We start from the raw sequence: 27774 nt of genomic DNA, 5'->3' as shown, positions 1-27774 counted from the left end.
AAAAATCTGAAAAAAAAGGTCAGCAATTTGGTGGTCTTTATCCAGCAATATTTCTTGTCCAGCAATATCCCAGCAATCTATAGATTGTTGTGTAGTGTTTGTAATATTGCTGTGTAGCGTTTATAATATTGCTGTATAAGTGGTGTCACGGTGTCACTTTAAGAGAGGTTGTCATTTTAACACAAACATATAAATTGTACTAGTATATTAACGTTAATTCATTATTCATATGATAGTACAATTTCTAAATTTAATTTATTACACTTTCCATAAAATGCTATAATGGATGCTTTTAAATTTAAACATAAGGTTGTCATATTTATGTCAAGTGATGTGGCATATGGACCCTTTTTATTTCTAATTATAAAGGAATTATTGGTGAAGCACATCAAATTACTATACCACCATGGTGTGAAGGATCATATAATTTTTACTAGTGTTTAATTGCCTTGTAAGCTCTTTAATCCATTTTTAGGGTTGTAATGCTATCTTCATGATTGTATATTTGTATTAGTGTTTGCTGTTACATTATTTTACTAGAACGTAGATATCTAGTAAAATATTTAAATTTGTATAGAGAAAAATTTAGATATATAAAATATTAAAGAATAGAATAGAAAATTTTAGAATAAATAATAATGTCTATAAATAGAGGGGCAAAAAATTGAGGCCATATCAGAGATTTAAGAAGAAGTCAATAATACTAATAAGGAGTGTTTGGTTTGTCGTTTAAGATCACTAACTGGGACCCTTACATGATGTTTTCATCTGTTTGATTTGAAAGTAATCTTTCTTGGCTTTTTGCTCTAGGCCCGCCCAAAAAATGCTCCTATAAGTAGTTAGTGAATCTTCCATACAATATCTGTAGATCAGTTCAATCAATTATTTTCTCTGAATTTACATAATTAACCTCGCTTTTGCATCGGGAATTTTTTTTGTCAATTGGCATAACACTGTGATAAGGCTCGTTTCATGCATCGGTTTAGGGTTAAAATTCTGTGCATTTGGGGCGCTAATGTGCGTTATTGAGTTCAGGTGCATAGTAAATCTGTCGAACCAGGAGTTGTTGTTACCTGACCTGGCAGATGCAAAAGAGATGAAATTGAAGCAAAAATCAGAAGTCGTCGTTCAGACCTGGGAGAATCAAAAGTTGGCGACAGGAGCAGAATGGAGCGAGAGCAAATTATTTTAAAGAGTCTTACTCAAGGGCAGGAGCGTAAAATCACCAGAGGGGATACCCTAGGGATCAGAGCCTCACATATATAAAGAGCTCAACCTTGAAGAAGAAGAGAATCCGTGAACAGCCACTTCTACGCTCTCCTAGCTCTAGTTCTAGTTCTCTACTTGAAATTTTTATCTTCGACTGCTGCGCACTTGGACATGAAGGATTCTGGCCACCGTGGTTCTCATCATCATCGTTGTTATTTTGCTGGTTAACACCGCCTTGTGGAGGCGAAGAAACAATTTTATTTGCTTTCGTTTAGTACCTTGTTGATTTCTAAGTTTCGCAACTCTAGTTTCTTGCTTTGATCTACTGGATTCAGACCTATTTCAAGTTATTATGGAAGTTTATGTTTGCTTTTGGTTGAATATCTCTGAGTTTATGTTCATCTCTAGTTTTTAGCTCTCGTTTTTGTTTGTTGTTGGATGTTTGGAGCTGAGATCTGTGTTTGTTGTTGGAGGTTGGGAATTTGCATATGAAGATGTTTGGACTTGTTGAATCTTGGTGTTTCGGAGTTGGAGTTTCGCATATTTGGTGCTTGATGTTTACGTTATGCATGATTATGGCTATGTACTTTCTGTTTCTGCATCCTTTAGGTCCAGTAGCGTAGATCTGTTAGTTTAGGCTTTAATTTCTCGTTTTAAGTCTAGATCTAAAGTTTGCTCTGTTTTCATGGTGTTTAAAACTCTGTTTTATCTGCTATTCTCGTTTGATTCCCGAAGAAGATGAAGTTGTTGGTAGTTAGAACCAGATCTGCTTTATGTCAGTACTTTTCTGCATGTACTTTACTTTTTCTGCATATCTGCTAGACCTGTCAGTACGATCTACTTTGTCTCTTTTACTTTTCTGCATGCTTTTCCAGACCCTGGTAGTTTAAGGAAATTTGTCTTGCTTTTCGCTTTATGCTTGTTTGCCCAAATTAGGAAAGTCTGTCTAGTTAAGTTTACCCCAACTGTCTTAGAACTTAAAAATATCTCATTCTCTCTGAGTCATGTATGTTCCGTACGCTTTCATTTCTTAGGTCCAGTAGGTAGAGTAAAGTTCTCCCGATCCATTAGACCCGATAGTTAGATTAAAACTTCACTTATTTCTCAGACCCAGTAGTTTTAAGTTCTCGACCCACAAAAAATTGCGTGGCAGCAGCCAACCCTTTCCCAAAACATCCTCAAATACAGTTCCGTAACACCTGCTTCCTCGTGGGATCGATCCTTTACTTCCCTGTGCTAGTTGTAGTATAGTGGGTTGAGGTTTTTGAAGGGACAGAGTGCACCCAACGACCCCTTTCTGATAGTTCCACGGTTTTCTAGCCTCTGAAGTCTAGTCGAATCCTCTGGACCTGTTAGATCGAGTGATATCACACACAGTACGAACCTGAACTGCACTCATAGGATCCTGTCACACTGGCTCGCTAGGTTAGGTCATCCATACCCAACCACAAGATTAGGTTTTCGATGAAGCTTCTCATGACTTCGCGTTTTCGCCTCTTTTGTTTGGGATGATTTCCATAATTGACATTATATGAAACCTAAAAGGAAATTAATGCCATGTGTTGATATGAATTTAGACTTGGCATTGATTGTATGGATATGTTCGTTTCCAACTCCTATAAGTGTGAATGTGTTGGTTTAAAAGTTTATAGGGCCGGATTGTATCATTCTTTGCAAATTTGTGTATGTTCTTGTTGTATTTCATTTTTTATGTTCTTGTTGTATTTCATTTTTTTTTTTATCAAAATACAGTAAAATACAGTGACGATATTTTCTTCCATTTTCTTGGTAGAATTTTGATGCATTTGAATAGCACCTCATTTTCAATTTCATCAATTTTTAAAAAATACATTCATAAACTATGGATTACGAATTTGGACCCAAATATGAGTGTATCGACACAAACTACCCTCTATAATCCCGTGCTGAAAACAACTCATTAGCATTGATGGGTGAAAATGGAAGTTCATTTCCCCATAAACCAAACATTGCAAAAACTGCAACACTGGCAAAAAAGAGCTCCAACAAAACACTGATTCTTAGCCGCTCGTATGCCTCGAAACATGCATGTGCGTAGTCCGAGAGAGCTCGGAAGATCTCCGGCAGCCGGATCTTGAGGCTTCCGAGCGACTTCTCCCTCACCTGAACGCAATGCTTCTGATGCTCCTCCAACTCCTCATCCATCCGCTTCTTCAAGCTCTCAACCACGAACTGCTTCTCCGCCACCGGGTCCTTCGTCCCACTCTCCACGGCCTTATCAGGGTCGCCCTCGTCCATTGAGGGTGTTTTCCTATTCATGTACTTGTGATGCCACTCCTCGAAGACTTGCTTCTTCCGGACATACTCCCTTCTCGTCTCCTCGTACTTCTCCTTCAGCTTCATCTCCTCCTCCTGGTGGAGGATGATCGTCTTGATCACGGCGGCAAAGGATGCGATGGCGCCCTTTGCCACCTCATCGGGGAGCTTCTCGAGGTAGTCGTGCCAATCGCGGAGCAGAAGCTGGATCGGAGGACTCGGGACTCTTGGCAGCGATGACACTTTCTCCTTCAAGCTGCTCTCGATGAGGATGAGATTCAGCTTCAGCCAGTTGAAGAGCCTCGTAATGTACTGCCCCTGGCCCGTCACGAGCTTCTCGAAATGCGAGTGCCATTGCTCGATGACGGTCGCGAGCAGCTTCGTCCTGTCGTGATGGTGCTTGCTCGTCTCGATCAGAACGCCCGAGACGTCGAGGGTTTTGAGGCCTGTGACAAGCTCAAGCTGGCTATCATGATGTACGCACATAGACTCCCACATCGTTGTCATCCTTCAAGAAATCGACATATTAGTCAACCGTTGGACGTTATATAGCTTAAAAGAAGTAGGAGGCCGCTTAAAAATCAGGCACCACCGGCACTCACCCGTGAACGAGAGCCACGAGCTTGGGAAACAACTGCTTGTCGTGTATATCATTGACTTCTGATACAGTAGAATCCAACGATTGCATGTCGACTATGTATCTCGTATGCAAATGGCTAACTGCAGCTTTCGCCTTCTCCAGTTGCTCGGCACTGGCATTGCGTCTCTTTAGCTTATTCAGCATGCCAACTTTACGTTGATACTCACGTTTCATAAGCTCACCCGCCTACCCATATGAAGACAACAGAAATTCAAGACTGATGCCAAACTACGAAAGTATGAATTACTCATAAGGAAAAGGAAAGTGGGATCGAGTCTTGAACAGAAACGAACCTTGATTTCTTCGTATAGCTTTTTCTCCCACGCTTGCAACTTGTGCAAAACAGTGGCATGTGTCTCGTAATCATCTGGATCAAAGCTATCATGCGTTGTTTCACCATTTGGGACGCCCTTATAGGATTTGTTCCAAGTAATAACTTGCATGACTCGAGCTGCATGGTCGATGTGGCCTGGATACGATAAAAAGTTCACAACCGAATCTAAAATCGGAAAAGAAACAAAGAGATGCCAAACAGCAAATTATTCCAAAGGAACTAGTAAAAGAGGCTCCAAACATTCAATATTCCACTGTGAAAAAGATATACGAGTAGTTATATACGGTGATCATAAATAAATCGAACATATTGATAGTTATTGAGTTCATTTGAAAAGTTAATATGTTCACAAACAACTAGTACAAGAATTACCACATTTTCTACAAGATTTTTTTAAGTTAAAAGCATCAATCCATTATGTGATTATGCAAATTTGGATTTCAAGATTCAATGGGCATATTATCATGATTCATGTGAACTACTATTTCAAATCCAACTCTAAATTGCAACTTGCAAGGTTGAAACTTTAAACAATAGAAAATCACAATGGTAATGATGACCTCGGTTATCAGCAAAATTCGAGTGGTAATGCAATCTCATTGCCTCAAGCATCTTTGAAACAGCTTGTGAGCTTTGGGAAGCTTTAAGGAAATGATCGTCGATCTCACTCAAAACCTTCAACAGATCCACACCATTATTTTCATCTCCCGTCGCACTCCCACCAATAACGGTTGTACTCATCAGAGTAGGTGCCGTGTTCGAGTGCATAAACTTTGGGGCTGGCGTCTCCTCCGGGGTCTTGAACGCTTCCATATCATCGGAACCAACTTGCTTCTCTGGAGTCTTGAACTCATCATGTCCTGCCACATTCTCGAATGCTTGATCAAGATTCACATTCATGTCCTCGGCATAGCCCCCTTGGCCTTTCTCTCCGACCTCGTCCAAATTAGAGTCTGGCATGTTGTCCATGAAGAAGTAATCCCACGCCATCCCTTTAATCTCCGAAGGGGTCGTGGACGGGTTAGGAAGTGGCCTTATTGGAGTCTCGACTTCCGCCTCCTCATCCCCTTTCTTCTTCCTCCGAAACCTCTCTTCCTCCTCATAGATATTGTCCTCGTGCACAGCTACCCCTTTCATCTTCCCCTTCCTAACCGACTCCGACAATGCCGCTGGCATTGTAGCAGCTCGCTGGAGGGGCGGCATGGGCGAGAAGCTGGGCAGCGGTGGGGGTGGCGGAGGGAGATTGGACTCCATCGGAGACGGAGGGCGGTCGACAACCGGAGGATTCTCCGGCACCACAGTGGCCAGCGGCGGCGGAGGAACCTCACCGCCGGCGAAATCACTCAAGGCGGCGCCGGTGTCCTTAAGCGAGACGGAGTAGCCGGAATGTGCCGACGCGAAAGCATTTCTCGCAACTACAGCCTCCTTCATCAAATTCCTCCTCTCCTTGCATCTAGAAACCGATTCCTCATCGTCTATTTTCGATTGAGCACACCCCATTTCCAATTTCCGATCGAATAAGGCCTTTTTTAAACCTTCATATCTATCAAAAACCAAATCACAAGCTAAATTTGAAGCATAAACACAACTGCACAAAATAAATCAAACAAAAAAATAGTGGGCCCCTTTTCTGGAAATGTTAACACACATATCACAGCAGGAATCACACTGAATATGCTTCCATATTTCCTAAAATCCAATGAATAATTCCAACTTTTTCCCAAAAAGGTCTTAAAGCAGAAAGGGTTTCGATCTGAAACTAAAAGGAGCAAGCATACAAAATTCAAAGCACCGCCTCACCTGCGTGTAAATCAGCAGCTCCAGCGAGATTCCAACACACAAATTCCACACTACAAAAATAGTAAACAGAAATTAATTGAATTTTTACTTTTTAATATTGCTTTGATGGAATGCTGAGCGTGAAAAAGGATAAACGGACAGATTACTCTGCACCGAGAGGATCAAAGCGGCAGCGAGGGGCCGGATTGTCTCCGGTTCCTTCCCTGCAGTGGCGTGCTTTTAGACTAAAAATCGGTGTTGGATTATCATTTTAGTTTAGAGGAAAAGGCGCGAATTTACACGCTACTCGATTTAATGAGTGATTAGGGGCTTCAGTTTTCAAAAAATGGAAGGAGTAACGGTAACAGCAATCGAGTTGGTACGGCGTCGTTTCTGTCTTTTTTTGGGAAAAAATTAATTTCATACACAATTTCTAGTACTCTGTATCCGACAATGTCTTTTTTTCTGGATTTAGCCATTTCTATCATTTATTAAGACATTGTTATATGGTTAGTTAATACTTTTACAATTTTCCCCTATCGCATTTTTACCCCTTTTCCATACATATAGAGAGACTATTTAAGAGATTTTGCCAATGTTAAATGACATACAATTTTGTAATTCGATGTACAAGATAATTTAAACAACATTCAGTTAGGGGGTTGAATAATCAAAAAGAAAATACTATAACTATAGCGATTATTGAATTGTTTTGCCTCTCATATTGATAGCTGCGTACGTAGATTTTATAATATTGCAACTTATTTATTCAAGTTATGTAAGTACATAACTATGTTGAATTTTTTGTATCAGCACAAGTACACAACTGTATTTTTTACTTTTTACGAAATAAATTTATTAACCCAAGCAAAGGTTAAATAACTGAAAATTTTTGGGCTGATTTGCATTTTTCACTATGAATATTGTAGCGTCAAAACTAATCATATCTAACCATGGGCTAAATACTGATTGGAGTACAATAGAAGTTTAAAATGGGCCGAACGACGCTTGACAGGTTATGCTTCTATTTTCTTTTGTTTTGAACGAAACCTTGACATCAATAATGTTTATATATAACCAACGGGTCGTAGCGCAGTTGGCAGTGCGGAGCTGTGGTGACCATGAGGGAGGTCACGGATTCAAACCTCGCCACCCGCTGGGAGACTTTCGGCCTTAATCCGCAAGCCCGATCGAGTAGGATTAGTCGGATTCGTTCGGTATACATGTGGTTAAAAAATAATAATAATAATAATATTTATATATAATTAAGTAATTTCAAATTAGCAGTTTAAATAAGATTTATTTGTTCTGGATTAGTGTTTATGAATTTTTAATTAAATTTTTAAACCACTATTAAATTCTATTTATCACAGTGGGAGTTTTTTTAATTGTTACTCTTAATTTACAAGAGGAGAATAAGGGATGCATGAGTATTTTCTATCAAGTTATTCATTAATTTTCCATTATTTTCTATAACACATCAATGCATTATTATGATAATATCTCTCTTTGGAATGAATATGATGAATAAGAATGGGTGAATTCTTTTTGATGAAAAAGGGGAAAATAAATCAAGAATTTTAAGTAGAGATGTCGCTTATTTTGGAATCGTCGTACCAGTTCTTCGGGAAGTAGAACCAAAATTGTCACTATTGGAACCGAAAATTGGCAATCCCAGTTGCAGTCCAAAATCATGACTATTCAAGTTTGTTTTCCATTTTTCATTTTTTTTGTTATACTTAATTTTACCTGACATGATATAAAAATAAATACAGAAAAAAGTATAGAACAAATTATAATTGAAAAGGAAGAACAATTATATTAGTATAACAATTAAATATTTACGAATCACATACTGTAAATACTAATAAATAAATTCTTAGATAATTATAAATTTATAATTTTAAGTTAACAAGTTCGTCAACCACAATCAAAGACTAAGGGTGTGTTCAGTGTTTTAGAGGTGGATTCAAGAGATATAAATCTGGATTAGAATTGAGGTGGTTGGGCCCACCAAATGTCATCTCGCTCCCACTGTTCGGTGTTTCAAAGATGGGTATGCATTTACCATTAAAACAAAATCAGTAATTTAAATTAAATTATTGAAAGACTAAAATGCCCCCAAGCTTTTCAAATATGAGATTTGCGCGGTGACGGCAAAATCTGCGCGGCAAATTGAAATTGTTCAATTTTTTTGGAAGACTAACAAATTGGAGAATAAGGCGTACATTATATAACACCCCCACTCACAGCGCAAAACCTAAGATTCAGCAGAAATGCAGGTACGTAGTTAACTCAACCTTAACTCTCAATTTTGGGCATCCAGTGTATTAGATTTTTGTTTCAGTTGATTGTTTCCCTTATTGGTTGTTTCCATTGCAATTTTCTGAATCTTTTATTGTTACGGTTGCTTATGCTCATGGAGTAACTTTAGACTTGAGAAAATTGTTGTGTATGAAGCCTCCGTTTTTTTATTTTGGTAACTAATTTGATACTCCCTCCGTCCCAAGATAAGTGACCTACTTCTTTTGGGCACGGGATTTAAGGAATGGTATTTAAATAAGTTAAAATGGAGAGAGTAAAGTATGAGAGAGGAAAAAGTAAAGGAGAGAAGAGAGAATAAAGTAGATGGAGAATAAAGTAAAAGAGATGACTTTTTGCTAAAAATGGAAATAGGTCACTTATAGTGGGACACCCCAAAAAGGAATACAAGTCACTTATCTTGGGACGGAGGGAGTAGTATTTTTATTTTGGTAACTAATTTGATAGTTTTTTAGGCGAACTATGTTTGAATGCAATATCTGGGCGACGAAAATCAAATGCGTTTGTTGTGTAGATTGGGATTTGGACTCATACCTCGTATAATTTTCGGTTGTAGGGTGGGATGTCTCCGCCGATGCGTCCATGGGTTGTGCGTGACAGTCCAACTGCAAGCGCCGATATGTGTTGTGCCTTCCCACGGACTGTTCATCCTTGATGACTCGTCCTCTAACAACAATTGTATTGTGATCGGTTGTCTTAATTTAGGTACTGAACAAACGCCTCGACGGAAGTTCCGCAAGGGCGACCGCACTCGGAGAATGTGGATTCCCGAGAGGAGGAGATTACGGCAGCAACACTACTCGACTTGGTTGCCTGTGGATGGAAATCCGACAACGGATTCCGATCAGGGTATCTTACCAAGATCAAAGACAATCTTCGTGCCGAGTTCCCCAACACTGACTTGAAGGGAAACCATCATATACAATCTAAGCTTCAAGCCTGGAAAAAAAGCTATGGCAGCCTAAGATCAATATTGGGGCGCACTGGAGTTGGATTCAACCCGCATGGGGATTATAAGATTGATTGCACCGACGAACAATGGGAGCAGATTGTTGCGGTGAATAGCGGTCTATTACTCTTTTCTTGTTCATGGTTAAAATATTTGTCATTGATTGCTTGTTAATTGAATCTATCTTTTACCATTTCATTGTAGGCCGACAAAGAGGCAAAATTCATGCGAACCAAGTCGTGGCCCTTTTGGGAGACTTAGAAGTGTATATTTGGCAAGGATAGAGCATCCGGGCTAGGAGCAGAACCGCTTGACAAGGCAGCTTCTCGTGTGCGCGCTCAATTAGGGGGAGGGAGTCAGGTTAATGACAACGATTACCATCCCTCGCTTGATGATATTCAGGGCGACACATCTCCACCTATTATTGAGCAGCCAACCGACAATCTTGACACCAATTCTAGGCAAAGTGATAGGGAAATGTCATCTACCAAAAACACTAGCATCAAGCGCAAACGCGATATCAGCGATGCACCTCTGATGGAGTACCTCAGTAACCTTCATACCGAGACAAACGCACGATTGGAGATGATTTTGAAAAGGATCGGTTATGAGTTTGACATGGGCCAAGCGAGGCAGGAAGTGTTTGACAAATTGTGCACTGTCGATGGCCTCAATCTGGACCAGCGGTACGAGGTTTGCAACATATTGGGGGACAAGCCACAACGCCTTGAGGTATTCATTGGTATGCCACCAACAACCCGTCTTGGTTATCTACTCAAGCTCATCGAGGACAAGTAGTAAGCTGACTAGTACACCTACCATGGAATTTATCTATGCTATTTAGTATTTTTATGTAGTCCATTTTCCAGACTTTCTATGCTTCATTTCGTAAGTTTGAACTAGCTAAAGTAGTTAAAACCTGTTTTGTTGCACTATTGGGATTAATATGCATCATATGGGTGGATGAAATGTTTTGTAATGGTGTTGTTGGTCCATGGTAGTGTGAATTTTTTGTAGTATGAATGCTTTGGTAATTACTAGTATCAACCAATTGGGGTGGTGTGGAACATTATATCTATTTTCATGTAGTCCAGTATGTGTTCATTCTCATTATGGCTAAATTAATTACATTTTGGATACTTATCTCACCAATTTTAACTTCATTTGTTAAGTTCTCCGTCGCAACCCTTTGATGAGGGAAACTGCTTGAACCAAGACTTTCAGTTATGAGACAAACTACACGCTAACACCAACAAGTAATAAGATGGTCATATTTATATACCAATTACCACCAATACACACACATCCATTGAAAAAATAACTAATTACCGACCATACTGATTAATTTCATAAGTTACTTAGACATAAACTGACTATTACTACACACCATTACAACCCATGATTTTAACTTGTTGAGGGCAACAACATCAATTCAAAAGCGCAATAACCTTTATCAATAACATGGAGCGGCAAAAATATCCCTTACTAAGGTTAGTCTTGTAGGCCTTGCGTGTTCCTCAACACACTACGGACGTGATCATTGACGAAGCTTGCGCAACCACCCAATAGGAGAGTTGGAGGCGCAAGAGCTAGTATGTGGGGACTTGGTGAAGGGGTCACCTTCTGCACCCACAACGGTGGTCGGTTTGGGCAGTGCTCGGCTGTTATCGATGCGAGTCCGGGGCTGGCCATCCGCCTCAAGATCAATGAAGTGAATCCCCGGATGTGTTGTAGACTCCATGTCAGCCGGTATATCCTCATCAGCGAAGAGTTTGCGCTTCACGGCTGGCCTCTGGAACACGGCGGGTGAGTTCACTTCTTCATCATTGTCGTCAATATCAACAGCCACCGTGTCTTCGGATGGTATTTTCGCTTTGTTATCTGATATGTCAATAACATCCATTTCTCCCTCCACTTTCACGTCGTCCATCCCGAACAAACACGCAAGAGAAGGGTAGATAGGTTCATCGTGGTAATAATACGCTCCCGCGAACTCATTTTTCTGTTATATGTCATCCATACAAAATGAGTTCACAAATACATAATCAGTTTTCTGGCACCTAAACATTAAGCACAAATTTTCACGATAACAATGTTTACCTTTATTATCTTGTGCCATAAATCATCTGAAGCTCGGACATACTTGTTGGGCATGTCCCAATACGCAGCATGGTAGCAAACAACAACCTTGAAGGTCTTGTAACGCCTATGTAGGAGTTCGACCCGTTGACTTAGCTCCGCCTCAGAGAAGAACTCGCCCACATGTCGGTCGATTTTTCGTTGAGCTGTGAGTAAAAACCAACTTGGGAAGTGTTTGAGAGTCCACTTAATTTCTGACTTGAGGGTAATGAGGCACTTGACGAGGGCATCGTCGCAGTCGGCTGACCACTTGCCCCTGTAATAATAAGCCGCTGGCCCAGGTAAGTTCAAGTCCATATTTGAGAAGTTTTTTGTTTTTGCCTATGTGAATATTGAACACAACAGCACCGGTTTTATAGAGATTATGCGATGAGTCCCAAAATATTGTGCCAACTTCCTACTTACCTCTGCAGAGAGTTTTGAAGTGGATATTAATGATACAACAAGACACTTTCGCAGCCCACTACTCTATTTGCTGTCACACCCACAACAGAGGACTATTAGGAGAAGATATGCATCTTGTTGAATGGAGATTGTCACATTTAAGACTAGATTGTCACATTTAAGACAAGTGTAATGGTGCATAGAGTGCTACCAAAAATTATTATGCTCACCGAATCACTACTACAAGTCTAGTCATCAATAAATAAGTCATTTCTCATAAGCATATCCAAGATCAGGAAGGTTGGATTCATGGTGGTTATAATTGTGTGTATTAAAGTTGATGTGATCTCACAGCTGGCTTGAATAAAGATAAACAACTGAAATTTATAGCTTATAGAATCTGTCAACATGTTTGAAGTCCAACCGGTTCTTAATGTATATCATTCTCTTTGTCTTCGAAAGAGCTTCGCGTGGCTACCTTGAACATCTAAATCGGAGTTCTGTGGAGAAAGTTATGGCCATCATACGAACGATATGTAGTGCATTTAAAAGAAAGCAGAAATTAGGTGGAAATTAAGGAAGAAAATAATTTTTGCAAATCTCTCCTATTAATTGAGGAATTCGAATTTATCTTGTTCAAACCCACATCATTCTATATTTTTTCAAATAAAAAAAGAGGAGTAAGAGACTACAGAGAAATAGCAAAGGTGATGGATAAGCTAAATAGTTATGAGATTAATGAACTAAATATTCAATTAATATTAATTAGTGGGATATAGTCCGTATACACGTTTATTTTTTAATACAAATATAAAAGAGAAGGCTAAGTACGATTAATAACTATATAAATCATCTTATTATTGTTAACTATTTTTATATTTTAACATAACAAATATTCATTTATATAGTTAACGTGCAAAACTAAAATAAATTTTTTTACTATAATTATAATTATTTATATAGATGATTTAATTTTTACCATTCAATGCTAATAAAATTAAATTATTAGTTTTTATTTGTGTAGATTTTTTTTATCTTAATAACATACTGCAGATGTAAACTAAAAAGATAGCATTAATAAATTAAAAAAGATATTTAATAATATGCAAACTCAAAAATAGGAAAATATAAGCCAAACTTAAAACAAAAACAAGATTACAAATATATTAATTTTCCGCATGAATGTTCCTATGTCAAAGTCATTTTCATAGTATTTTGTGGGTTCTGGCTGGATTCACTCTCCGATACAACAACCACAGCCAAAACAATTCATACAAAATGAGTTCATAATTGTTCATAATTCCAACAAAATGAGTTCATAATTGTTCATAATTCATACAAAATGAGTTCATCAGAGCCAAGAGCTACCACTAAAGCCAAAAGCATAAATTACATTACATGAACTTCCCCATCATGAAACACACTGCGACAAGCAGTAGACCAACCAAACATATCAACACATTGATCTTCATTTCGGTAGTTGACTTTGAAGCACAACAATGTGCACACACCTCATTTGAATAGGGGTGCTTCATTAGTGCGGGCGAACGAATATCGCGCACACGTTTGCCATTTTCCTCATTCGTATGATTAAGTCCCCCAGTACGGTATTCGTCATACCACTTAAATGACCCGAGATGCTGTCCATTTGCGGGACACTTCAAGTAGTACCTTCCCACATGTACGACGTTCTTCCCCGCACACCGGAGCTCCATCTTGCCTCCGCCACAAGAACAGTCAGGTGTTTCACCGTTGGGATACATTAAGCTGCAATATGAGGTTATGATTAAGAATGCATCAACAAAGTATGTTGCTGGACATATTAACGCAACATATATATAAAAATAGTCAAATTCAGACATAGAGCAGCATATATATCAAAATAGTCAAATTCAGACATAGTTCCATACTGGGAAGTTTAAAATACTGTATCACACACATGCATAATACTACCAAAATACTCAATAGGTCCTAACGGCTATTCCACATATTCATTGCTATTGCATCCCGCATCTGAGTCCACTCTGCTGATGGCTCGACGTAGTCAATGTATTCCCGTGGAACATGATGTTCATCAGTTGTTGGGGCTGTGGGTTGTCCATCAAGTTCAAGCTCAATTGGGTCAGTTGCCATTTCCCGACGTATGAAGTTGTGCAGCAAAAAGCATGTCATTATCAACCTGATTTGAGTTTGGATTGGGTAGTAGGATGCACTTCGAAGAATACCCCACCGCATTTTCAGCACAGCAAAAGCACGTTCGATTATATTAGGGGCCTTGGTGTGTCGCATGTTAAATAATTCCTTGGGATTTTGAGGAGTCTCTGTACCCGGACCCCACTCCTTTAGATGATACCGAACACCCCTATACGGCGTCAAGAAACCATTGCTGTTTGCATAGCCATTATCACACAAGTGGTAACAACATGCATTGCATAAACACCATAACCATTTTAGGCAGCTTCACAGAATATTTATGACTTTACTAAAAGGGATTTATCATGGAGGGTGTACAAAACAATTATGACTTACTGACCTGGAGGAACCTCCTCCTTGAACCCATTCTCTTGAGAAAAAGCGTCTTTGAGAACACGTGAGTCGCCTGCTGAACCTTCCCACCCCGGCAACAAATACACGAACTGCATTTAGCGATCGCATACCGCTAGGGTACTAGTAGCAATGTGCCCTTTGCGAGTTCGGTATCGTGGTTTGTCTTCATTGCTGACCAAAACATCGATATGGGTCCCATCCAAAGCACCAAGGCATCCCTAACAGAAAAGTGCATGGGTTAAAACAGATACAAAGGTGCGAGCGTGCAAGTGTTAATGACTCCAAATTTCCGCTACCTCGAACCACCTCCATCTATGATCAGTGCAGTTGGCTGATACAGGGGTGGGCTTCTGCAAGAGCTCTTCATGTAAGCTCAATACTGCACATAGAACCTTCTGCATATAGTATGAAACTGTTGCACCTGATCGTTTGAACCTGAATTTAACCACGCGGTTTTTGTTGTGATGTGCTAGAACTCCCAGGAATATTGCTACTTGTTCGTCAACGGGCAGGGACTTCCCTGTTATCAGCCCACCCCTTTGGGATAAAATTTTACACAGTTTACCGAAGGTATTTACATCCATACGAAGCTTAGCTACATAATCTGAATTTGAAACATTACATAGCCGATTCAGGTGTTTCAATTGGTATGGAATTTTATTTAGCAAACTGAAACGCCTCGCCTCGTCCACAATTCTCCTTTTCGAACCTCTGCTACGCGCACTCATATATCTACGTACCAGTAGACTGGTCTCTTCTCGGTAAACTACCATAATCTCTTCGAGCATCAACATCAGGCGTGCATATTTGGCAATCCTAGAGATCGTCATGTTTTTTTGCTATGTCTATATACGAGAGAAACGTTTACAACCCTGCATAAGAAAAATGCGCCCAACACTGCAGTTATCCTAGCTTATACACAACAACTACTATGAATTGATATGATGCAAACGACTTTGGAGGGGCTGAATTTAAAGAATCTAGAATAGACAGATCTTGAGTATAAAAAAAAAAAAAAAAAAATAGGACACAACTTCATAATATAGAGGAACACATAGATGTTCATACAACATAGATTGTTGTGCATACAACACTCACAATCACATTGACACCCCTTTCGTGTAGATCATACCTGCTGAAATTCAACCTCGACGCCCGCCCGTTTACACCACACTCGACAGTCGTGAACAGATAGAACTACTGCACATGCTTCAACGTTTCCTTAATTGGAATATTCCTGCAAAAACAAAGTGAAATTGTCAAATTAAACTTTGGCTATACTGTCGTCTTCGTCGCTAATCAACGCTGTTCCTAAAGAACGAAATTGGTCAATGACAACAATGACGGTCGATGGGTACAACGACCCAGCCTCCATTTTTTACCTTTGCACGAAGATCTGGAGGAGATAATTTTGTTGAAGACGGCGTCCTAGGGTTCCAAACTCTCCTTTTTTTTGGGCAAACAAGAGAGAGAATGCAGATAATAAAAAAATGAGAGGGGTAACAGAGGAAAATTAACTTCATTTCTGGGTGTGCTTCCCGAGGTGGCTTTAAGTCTTAGGTGTTTCGGAAGAATTGATTTCAGCCAAAAACCAATAGGAACAGTGCAGGCTGAGCAGAAATTATACCAATACACTGAACGGTCATATTTGTATGGTTTTGAGCCCATTTCTCATTATTTCCAAGACACTGAACGAGTCCTAAAATTAAAGTACCTAGTAGTCTTTAGAAAAGTGAAGGGGAAAGAGGAAAAAGGCACACATGTGGGTCGGTTTCACGATTCTGATTTTTTTGAAATCGTAATTGGAATCGCAATTCATATATTCGAAATTATTGGCCACAAGTTCGATGGTTCATGAATACCATGTCATCTCTAATTTAAATATAGGAGTATGGTCTTGTTAGGTTGAGATTTATGAACCTAATTGAGAATTTAGATGCAATCTTAGTCACTCATCTAGAATATTTGTGAAATGTCAACAGCATGTAGTTTATGTCAACACGGGGGCATAATTGTAATTTTATTAATTTTTTTTAGTTATTTATTTATTTTTTTAATTTTTTTAATTTTTTTTAAATTTCTTGAATTTTTTAGAATTTTTTTTAAAAAAAAAATTCATTTTTTTGTCAACTACATATACAATTCATGTCAACTACATATCAAATGTCAACAACTTTATTCAATAAATACTGGTTGACATGGATTGTACACATAGTTGACATGAATTGTGTGTGTGGTTGAAATGGATTGTACACATAGTTGACATTATATGTGTGTAGTTGACATGAATTGTGTGTGTGGTTGACATGGATTGTACACATAGTTGACATTATATGTATGTAGTTGACATGCATTGTACACATAGTTGACATTATAGGTGTATAGTTGACATGAATTGTATATATAGTTGAAAAATAAAATAAAAAATAATTAAAAATATTGAAAAAAATAAAAAATTAAATAGTTATAGGAGTTTGAAAAATTCAAAAAATCTTTTCATTCTCTTAATTATGAATATCTTGTGTAAACACGTTATAGTTTGGAAGGAAACCTTGTTAACATAAATAGTTGAAGCAAAATTAATTTTTTTAAAATTATTTTTCAAAAAGTTCATAGATAGTTTATTAATTATAATTATATATATATATATATATATATATATATAGTCTTGTTAGGTTGAGATTTATGAACCTAATTGAGAATTGAGATGCAATCTCAGCCACTCATCTAGAATATTTGTGAAATGTCAACAACATGTAGTTTATGTCAACACAAGGGCATAATTGTAATTTTATTAATTTTATTAATTTTTTTTAAAAAAAATTCATTTTTTTGTCAACTACATATACAATTCATGTCAACTACACATCAAATATCAATAACTTTATTCAATAAATACCAGTTGACATGGATTGTATACATAGTTGATATGAATTGTGTGTGTGATTGACATGGATTGTGCGTGTGGTTGACATGGATTGTACACATAGTTGACATTATATGTGTGTAGTTGATATAAATTGTATAGGTAGTTGAAAAAAAAATAATTAAAAAAATTTTAAAAAATTTTAGAAAACCTTTTAAAATTTTAAAAATTTTAAAAATTTTAAAAAAATTAAAAAACTAAAAAAAATTTAAAATTTTTTAATTTTTTTTTTAAAAATATATAATAAAATAAAATTAAAATTTTTAAAAAATATTTATTGAATAAAATGTACCATGATATTACCATTCTGCCCTTTCATAATTAATTAATCTAAAGATATTTTTCATGTGGAAAAATTTGGACCACTCATTTAATAAAAATGAGTGGCTGATATTGCATCTTATTTTTCAATTAGTATAAAAAATCTCAATTGATCACAATCCTATAGGAGTATATATTTTAATTTCTATGTTTCTTTTTATAATAACAATATAATTAAAGAGAGGTGTAGTGGTTAATGTTATGTAGAAGGAATTGTAATGCTAACTTTTGGGAGCTTAATTAATTAAAAGTTTACTTAATAAAAATATAACTTTATTCTATGCAATAAAAAGGGATAAACAAATGAACAATAATGTCCTTTTACCGATTTGTTAAATAAATGCAGCATGGCTTTTTTAGGAAAGGGCCAAAGGGGTGAACAATAACGACGTTCCTCGAATTTGTTAAAAATGCAACGTGGCCTTTTAGGTTTCTAACTTTATACATTACACTAGTGAGGTTAAATTAATGTTCCAAAATCTACGTGGAAGACAAAGAGAATGAAAACATTTTGTACCGGCCATATATAGATAATGGACGCAGGTGCGGACGCAGAAATCATCGATGAGAATGATACTTAAAATAGTATTATTGGATAATGAGATTCATGATGGACCATAGTGGTATAAGTTGTAAATAAATTGATATATATGATTAGTGAGTTTGAGGGAACTTTCCATAAATATAAATGTGATATTTTTACGGGAACGGCAAAAAAGGAAAGCGTCCTATTTTTATAGGACGGAGAGAGCATGTATGAGGTGCACGTACGAAATATTAATAATTCCGGTTACAAGTGACGCATGGAATAAAAAAAAATAATCAAAGTTCAGAATTTAATAATTAGTAGTACTCCGTATAATAATTTTAGGATTCGCACATTTGGTATTTTGATCTTTATAAGTTGGTCACATGTTATTTAATTTACATAAACATTATTTCAACAAATAATCGAATAAAATGTAAAACATAAATTCATTGATATTGAATTAATTGATCAGTCGATCACTGTTCATAATCACACAGTCACACACACTGATCGAATTACAAATTATCTTTTTAATGTTCAAACCAATTAATTAAAAAGAAATACTTAGATTTAATAAAACCATTTGACAACTACCAATCTATAAGAAATGCAAATAAAACTAATTGTCTAAATAAATTCAAGAATCGTATGGTGACCAGCGGTGTTGGAGTACAATTTTTCACAGTAGTACTCTAAGCATAAACTTTCGAAAACCTTGACCTAAACTAATTAATAAGTAGGGTTTAAACTAAAAGAACATACTCAGAAAATAAATATGAATTTAACTGAAACTTCGAAACCCCGGCCATATTCGTATATCGTTTACATTTACATATATATACTGCTATACTAATGCTACATTACATTACTTATTCAAACATTACTAGTTACTAGCTTAAAAAAACACATTTTATCTATTATGTAATGAAACAGTTAAACACACCTTATATATACATGAATAGACTTTATTATTATATTACATCTATAAAATTATTACTAACAATGAATCTACAACAATGTAGATTGACTTATTCAAGGTTATTGATCATGATAATTAAAGTGCTCTAATTTGGTCTTTACTTTAATATTAAATGTGGTTTATTTTTAAACCAAACCCTCTATAATATCAAGATGATTCTGCATGAGCATGATATTAATAAATTCAACTAATTTCTTGAACGTGGCAATTTACTTCATTGATATGTCCTGTCCTATATACCAAACAAACCAAATCTTATCTTATGTTCCAAAATCAACACCCACACACACACACACAACTATATATATATATACATAGCTGAGTATGAAAAACACTAGTATGATAAATTCGGAAAAACAGAACCCCAATTTTCTAAAGTGGATTAGTTTCTGATAAAATCCCACCGAAAAACCTATCCCTAAAATCCATCCATTCTATTTCATTTTCATTTCATCTACAATTTTGGTTCCATATTTCCGATTTTCCCTCCTTTTTTATATCCAAAATCTCTGGAATATTCCCCCAATTCTTCGTTAGATTCAGTAATCTTCCTCACTCAATCTCACTCTCTCAGATCAAAATTGACGGTTAATCAATGAAATTCTCGGCCATGGAGGAAGCCGAAGCCAAATCCGCTCACGATCCCTACTCCAAGCGCGCCGCCATGTGGATCCCCTCTCCGATCATCGTCGGCGCCGGACCGTCGGGGCTGGCCGCCGCGGCGTGCCTGAAGCTCCGCGGCATCCCCTCCGTAATCCTAGAGAGAGAAAGCTGCATCGCGTCGCTCTGGCAGCTGAAGACCTACGACCGGCTGAAGCTCCACATCCCCAAACGCTACTGCGAGCTGCCGTTCATGCCCTTCCCCCCTGATTTCCCGACCTACCCGACCCGGCGCCAATTCGTCGAGTACCTGGAGTCCTACGCGGCGGCGTTCGGGATCCGGCCGGCGTTCGGGCAGGCGGTGGCGAGCGCGGCGCGGATCGACGGCGGATGGAGGGTGAGGACGGCGGCGGGGATGGAGTACGCGTGCCCGTGGCTGGTGGTGGCGACGGGGGAGAACGCGGAGGAGGTGGTGCCGGAGATCGAGGGAATGGCCGCGTTCGGAGGAGGCGTGGGGCACACGAGCGGGTACCGGAGCGGCGAGGGGTACGACGGGAAGAGAGTGCTGGTGGTTGGATGCGGAAATTCAGGAATGGAAGTTGCTTTGGATCTCTGCAACTATAATGCTAAGCCTTCGCTCGTCGTTAGGGATAAAGTATGTGTGCTTTTTCACCTTCAATTCACTCTTTTCTTCTCATTCTATTTTCCCTTATGTTAAACGAATAAATCAAAACTTAATTTTTTCTCTTATTTGTCTTTTCAATTTATCGTTTTGTAACATCAGTTGATCAGATTAATTTCACCAAACAATGAATAATTTTATTTAATCATTACCAAATACTGACAATTTTCTTTGGAATTGATGCATTTATCTTCTTATTTTAAAATCTTCTTTTTAATTGGTGATGAATTTAGGTTCACATTCTACCTAAGGAGATACTCGGAGCTTCAACTTTCGGGCTATCGATGTGGTTGGTGAGATTGTTGCCGGTTTGTCTCGTCGACCGGGTTTTGTTGGCAGGTTCATGGTTGACAATCGGAAATACGGACCGGTTTGGGATCCAACGGCCCAAATTAGGGCCAATAGAGCTAAAGACAAAGTTCGGAAAGACTCCGGTATTGGATGTCGGAACCCTTCATAAGATCAAAAAGGGTTACATCAAGGTACAATACATAATGCTATAGGTGCAACTCCTCATTGCAAAATCGAAGTACAATTGAGGATTTCCTCTTCGTTCTAACTTGGAGAGTAAATTGCTGGTTATTTCACACGTGCGCAAGCACACATACATAATTACTACGTACTCCGTATTTCATAAAGTGTTAAACTTCATTGATTTTGTCTCACTTTTTTAGGGTTTGTGTGAGTTTATGTTGCTGAGATTCTCCACGCTTGATGCTTTTGCTTTGATCATTTAGGGAAATGTTTCATATCCTATGTGAATTTGTAATTCATCTATGATGATATCATTATGTTGACATACAACATTAATAATTAAACAACCTTTTATCTCTAACTATTGTGCATTCCTGCCACATAAAATGAGACATGAAATTTGTGACTTTAAGCTCTTCTTTTCTTGATTTTTTTTAATATTTCTTCAGGTATTCCCCGGGATTAAGAGAGTGAGGCGTGATTGTGTAGAATTCGTGGATGGAAGAATTGAGAAATTTGACGCAATAATCTTAGCAACGGGTTACAAAAGCAACGTGCCATCGTGGCTAAAGGTACTTCTTTAAATGCTACATGAAAAATTTAACGATAAAGAGTTGATTTGAAATCGAACATCTAATTAATTGTATGTATTTATTTCGTGTTGACATGATAGGATAACAAGATGTTCTCGGAGAAAGATGGTCTTCCAAAATGTCCATTCCCGAATGGCTGGAAAGGCGAGCACGGTCTGTATGCAGTGGGGTTCACCCAACGCGGACTACTTGGGGCAGCTGTGGATGCTAAGAACATTGCAAAGGACATAGAAAAATGTTGCAAAAGGAGTTTTAATTGAAAGTCATTAATTTCTAGATTGTGTGATGTATATATATAGATCTAGCTAGTATATGATTTTATGTGTATATAATAATTAGTTTTTATTGGTAATAGTTAGATCGATTGAAGAAGAGATAGATTATGGAGCTAAGGATCTCTAAATAGTTTGTAGCACATTCTCACTGCATTTGATGAAGTGCTTAGGTATAATATTGATCATATGTTTTAGGATGTCAATGATCGATAGTTGTTTTTTGGTTTTTAGTGTATTCCTAACTTTGTTGAAGTTGATCATTGTCGTTTTGTTCACCTCTTCTCATCCAACTTTATTTGGATTCAATAATGATAACATTCATTTTATATTATTCTAGTAATATTAGTGGATGGGCGATTTCCTGTGTAAATATCTTCATGTTATCAGTAAAGAACCAATGAATACATACAATAATGTTTCTATCGATATAATAATGTTTTTTTTCAATCATGCATGATATTTATACACAACGCGTAGTTCATGAGTATATATATAGTAATAGTTACCTAAATCGAAAAGATTTTAATTAATGTATAAAAATATAAATGAGACGGAAACGTCATCTAACTAACCACTGGTTCTTAAATCTTAAAGATGGCCTAACTGAAAAAATGATGATCAGCATTAATTTCTTGATTCTATTTTAGTAGTTTTTCTATAGCCACGACGAAGGTGCCTTTCGGTTAAAGGCGAGATCCATGATCACCACTTAAGTAATCATGTGCTTGTTTTCTTTAATTGTATCCATACGATTATTATTTATATCCTGTCCATAAATAAATTAAATAGTTTGAGAAGACCTAATTTAATTTTAAAATTGATAAAGTAAGAAAGATAGAGAAATAAAAGTTGATATTGTTAGTGAAAATGAGGCTTGTCTCACTGGAGAGAGCAACTTATGTAATATATAAAAACTAATTTTGGCAGACCAATTAAACAAAATGAAAAAATGACTAGTTTTGTGGACGAAAGTAATACTCCATTAATTTATATTTTTCTCTTTCTCGAAACAACAAGACAAACATCAACCAGAATTGCAACTTTTTAGTATAAGTTTTTCATTTTTTTTTTGATAAGCCAAAATATGCAATATCACTATATATTATGCATTCCTATTTATAAATACAATAAAATGCATTCTTATACTCCCTCCGCACATGATTTTATGTTTGTATTTTAAAAAATATGTCACTTAGAATGACCAGATATCCCCAAAAGAAAAAATTTGTGTTATTTAGAGTGAGAAGAATGGAGTATATTCTTGTACTAGCAGGGTATGATAGACTCAATCTAAAGGTGTTCTTGTAGGTATAATCTTTTAATCATATAATTATATATTTTCACTCTACCGATTAGTTAGCCTAAAAAAGGTTCTCGTTAGGTTCGTTGATGAATAATGATGAGAGCTAGAAGTCTAGAACAACGTTTAAAGTTGCAATACTTAGAATGGAAACTTGTCTAATTCCTTTTGGTTAATGATCAATCTTAGTTATATTCTAAGAAATAAATTTTGATTGGATCCAACTTTTTTAATGATCAAAACATGATTATGATCGCAATCTGAGGTTTGTGGGTGGGTTTTGGTGAGAAGAAGAGATGCATGTGCGTGTCTATTTAGGACCATTTTGTAGGAAGGGGAGTGGTTAAGGTGTTAGATTTGCATGTTTTATGAGCCACGTGCAAGCCCTAAGTTTCCATTTTCACCAACTAAAACTACTAGTAGTACTACTAATAATCAAATCTTTATTAAGAAAAAGTAAAGTGGGACAACAAATGATTGCAATACTCTCTCTCCCTCTCACACACACACACTATTTGAGAAATATATATACTTCCTTTATTATTTATTTTATACAGTCAATTATTGAATGGAAATTTAAACTAAAGCATTTGTATTGATGAAAAGAGTAATGTGAAATTTGACATAATTTTCGATGTAGTTCTAAAATAAAATCTCATCTATATATTAAATTGAATATTTATTCAGAGATCAAGTGAGCAGGGTTGTAAATGTGCCGAGTCGAATATTGACTAACCCAATAAAAGTTATATTAATAACTGATTTAAGGTGGTCTTATAAACGAAGTACTCCCTCCGTCCCACAAAAGATGTTACACTTTCTTTTTTAGTTTGTCCCACAAAAGATGTCACATTTCCCTTTTTGAAAAAAGTTCTCTCTCATATGAGTATAAAAATTATATTTTCTCTCTCCATTTAACTCATAAAACAAAACCTTCTAAAATTTTGTGACATCCCACAAGTGTGATATCTTTTGTGGAACTGAGGGAGTATGAGACTATTTTAGGGAAAAGAATTTTTAAGGTGGTGTTATAAACGAAGTTAATTCAACCACACAAATATTGACACGCCTTATCAATTATGAAACGATCTTGCAATGTCTCCATATGATTTTTATATGGGGTGGGGCTATGACTCCAAATGATTTATAAAAATATAAAACTATTATTATACCAGTAATTTTATATTAAAATTAAAATTATGATTATAATTATAATGTTTCTATCCCATGATTATTTAACTTGTCTATCTTTGTTATTCCTTTTTATTTTTAAATTATCAGCAATAATTTTGTATAAAAATAGAATTCTTAGAAATTTGTTTAATTTTTATAAATTAAATTAAATTAAATTATTGTTTGGACTGGACGGTTAATTACCCGGTGTAATGCGTAATTAAATATTCTTTCTGTTCCATAGTAATAGAGTCATTTTTTTTTTTATTTTGTACGTTCCATAATACTTAGTAGAGCAATTTCCTTTTTAAGTAAAAAGTAACACATTTTTTATCATTTATATTTTATTATCTCTATTTTTTTCTATTCCTACATTATTATCTTTTTTATTTAATATATTACATATTTTTTTCTTAATTTTCATGCTAAAAAATGCTATGGAACAGAGGGAGTAGTGCAGCATGCATGTGTACGTACGGATAAGTGGTATCATGTCATACGTTATCCATCATCATGACTTGTGACCACTATTTGTGGTCTACATAATCTTTGCATTTGTACAACTATATCAATCATATGCAACATCAATTTTGGTGGCACCCCAATCAAATTACATATTTTTTCATACTAGTATTATTTCCCCAAAACGAAGCCAGATGATTCAAATGTTTTTTTATTCTTTTACGGAGTATTTAACTCAATTGATCTTGCACCATATTTTATTAATTAATTTTACACATATAAAACGGAAATTAACAAGGTATATCTCTGTATAGCAATGATTTACTTAATGTTGATGAGAAGACAACATCTCTCTCTTTTGGGTAAAAAACACAACCTTGCTGTGCTAAAGAAAGAAACAATACTTATTTTTCGTTGTCTAATTATAATCATCTTATTGGTATTATTTTACATATTTAAAATTTATATATCATCACCTTTTTTTATTTATACTTTTCAATTAATCATTTTTAAAGATTGCTTTTTCACATATTCTACTTTTTCCAATTTTAATCTTTTAAATAACCATATTTAATTGAATTAGTAAATAGACTAAGCTTTAATAACAAATGAATCCTTTTACCTATAAAAACCATTGATTATTATTTCAATCATAACTATTTAGTAGGAGTATTTACTATAGAAGCGATGAAAGAAATCACTTGGTAAAATTTTTTCCAAAAGAATTGGTTTTCTATGTAATTCTGTTGTTGTACTTCTCATAATCAATATGCTATTCAAGTTTACATATGTCTATGCGTCAACCGTCACTCCCAAACGACACGTATTACATTTCCCCCTATTATTTTCCGATGTCAACATAGGGTATATAGTTACCTAGCATGAGTGTGTAATTCAAATTTTTTTCTATATTTATAACATATACTAGTATATATGAACCAACAAAAGATTCTAGTATATAGTAGTCATGCATGCTTGTAGGTGTTAGGGCTCCCTATATATAGGATTAATCTTGAAAAATACCCTAAAAGAGATGAACATCATCTCCACTTTGACCAAGATACTAACTATTTAGAATAAAGAGAGTGCCATTTTTATATATGACTTTGACTAGTCGTTCATTGGTGGAGAGGGAACAACTATGAATAATTAATATATATATCTATCTATCTATATATATATATATACACAATAAATTCCAGCATCTTTGGATTGCATGAAAGATACACCAACGAAAGTGAATGGATCATATCAATATTCCAAAACAAAGATAGAAATTAGTAAATGGACCACCACTTTTGTCTTCAATTATAGTTGTGTTCCTTGATTTCATACACATGCTTAACTTGCTCCACTAGATTCTGTAGTTTGTAATAACTAAAAAGTATAGTACTAACTCATAAAGACTGATTGTGACAGAGAAAGAGTCTGCTATAAAAATCGTGAAATTAATATCCGTCTTATATGGAGAGGTGAGAATGTTGGAATATCCATCTTTCTATTGGAAAGTACAAACAACAATTATACTACCATTCTCTTTTATTCTCATCAACATCGGAGACATATTCACAATATCTTAATCTATGTTGATTACAATGAAACCTTTTATTTTTCCCTACACAAGCAAATGGGAAAAGCACAAAGAGGCATAATATTTGTAACTTGAAAGGCCACTTGTCCACACTATTAAAATATTAAACCCTCTAGCCAGGTCAATATCAGTCACGTTAAGGGTTTCGGGCCTTTCGGCTACAGCCGATGTGTTTCATTCTATCAACATACTACATCCGTTCACGAAAAATAGTCTTGACAGTGAACGACACATGCATGTTTAAGAAAAAGTAAGACAAAGATAAAAGAACAAGTGGTTAAAGTAGTATTAGTTGAAACTGATACTCACCTTGTTAAAAAGAAAAACATACAATAATTATTCGTTTAAGTGGACGCCGATAAGTGTCTTATGTGTCATTTTGAGATGTCTGACATTCAATAGTGTCTTATTTCACTATATTTAGTGAGCACGTTCGATTTATTAACTCATTTCACTATTATTTAGTTATAAAATTAAAACTATATCGAATGAAACTCATACTATTTATTTAAATTTTTGCTCCTACGTTCCTTCATATTTGCTAAAACTCATATCACCAAGAAGTAGGACTTCTATTGATTGTCAGATGAACAGAGGGAGTATAATTAAAATTAGCGAAATATACATCTATCTATCTTGATTCTATCAATATGCATATAGCAGTATTAAAAACCTCAGTTTTCTTCATCTGCACAAGGTAATTATTTTTGTAATTTGAAGCAGCCCACTTGAATCGAGAGAGGCATGGTTAATACACTACTGAAATTGTTCAGTCATTACAGGGTGAATTTTTATCAAATACTAAAATTTTTGAGTAAAATTAAAGAAGCTGGCCAGGGAATATAATTAATTCAAATACTGGTTTGCTTTGTTCCCATTAAATGGAACAAGATTTTTTTTTGTTTATCTGTATTATATCTGGCATGGCTTTCAGTTAATCTCTACTATTTGTTAAAACCTTTATGACCAACTTATATTCCCCATTGTCATGCATTAATTAGTAGAGTACTTAAATGTCTGATTCTAATGTTGTCATATAGTATTAATTTAATACTACCAATCATCTAAGGACATCCACAATGGAACGCCTTAAGCGACGCCCTATCACCGCCACGTCAGCATTTTATTCTCCTCCTATTCCACCTGCAGTGGGGCGGACTATAGCCCGCCCTAAGCGACGCCATAAACATTTTTCTATTATTTGAATATTTAAATACTTCAAAATTTGGAAAACTAACTTCATTTCATTAAAATTCAAACATTACAATACG

General features: G+C 36.1%; 3 protein-coding genes and 1 pseudogene across 3 annotated transcripts; 2 read left to right on the top strand and 2 right to left on the bottom strand.

Moving 5' to 3' along the window:
- Window positions 1-3036: 3036 nt before the first annotated feature.
- On the bottom strand, window positions 3037-6390 carry LOC125196528 (protein ALTERED PHOSPHATE STARVATION RESPONSE 1-like). The gene is made up of 5 exons (XM_089056166.1): window positions 6279-6390; window positions 5039-6021; window positions 4438-4613; window positions 4107-4330; window positions 3037-4012 (listed from the first exon to the last, which is right to left on the bottom strand). Exons 2-5 carry the CDS (start codon window positions 5976-5978, stop codon window positions 3115-3117), a joined length of 2238 nt encoding a protein of 745 aa, XP_088912292.1. The 5' UTR covers window positions 5979-6021; window positions 6279-6390; the 3' UTR covers window positions 3037-3114.
- A 3363-nt stretch (window positions 6391-9753) lies between these two features.
- LOC148929336 (uncharacterized) lies at window positions 9754-10326 on the top strand (annotated as a pseudogene).
- Window positions 10327-14693: 4367 nt separating this feature from the next.
- On the bottom strand, window positions 14694-15428 carry LOC125195281 (uncharacterized). Its single transcript, XM_048093456.2, has 3 exons — window positions 15308-15428; window positions 14895-15202; window positions 14694-14816 (listed from the first exon to the last, which is right to left on the bottom strand). The coding sequence occupies exons 1-3, from the start codon at window positions 15426-15428 to the stop codon at window positions 14694-14696; spliced, it is 552 nt and encodes a 183-aa protein (XP_047949413.2).
- A 4520-nt stretch (window positions 15429-19948) lies between these two features.
- LOC125195280 (indole-3-pyruvate monooxygenase YUCCA2-like) lies at window positions 19949-22058 on the top strand. The gene is made up of 4 exons (XM_048093455.2): window positions 19949-20608; window positions 20869-21117; window positions 21559-21681; window positions 21783-22058. The coding sequence occupies exons 1-4, from the start codon at window positions 19949-19951 to the stop codon at window positions 21960-21962; spliced, it is 1212 nt and encodes a 403-aa protein (XP_047949412.2). The 3' UTR covers window positions 21963-22058.
- Window positions 22059-27774: the final 5716 nt, after the last annotated feature.

Source organism: Salvia hispanica, chromosome 4 (genome assembly GCF_029641045.1).
Source record: "Salvia hispanica isolate PSC_SH4W2 chromosome 4, Shi_PSC_v1, whole genome shotgun sequence".
NCBI lineage: Eukaryota > Viridiplantae > Streptophyta > Magnoliopsida > Lamiales > Lamiaceae > Salvia > Salvia hispanica.
This window is presented reverse-complemented; position numbering and strand designations above follow the sequence as displayed.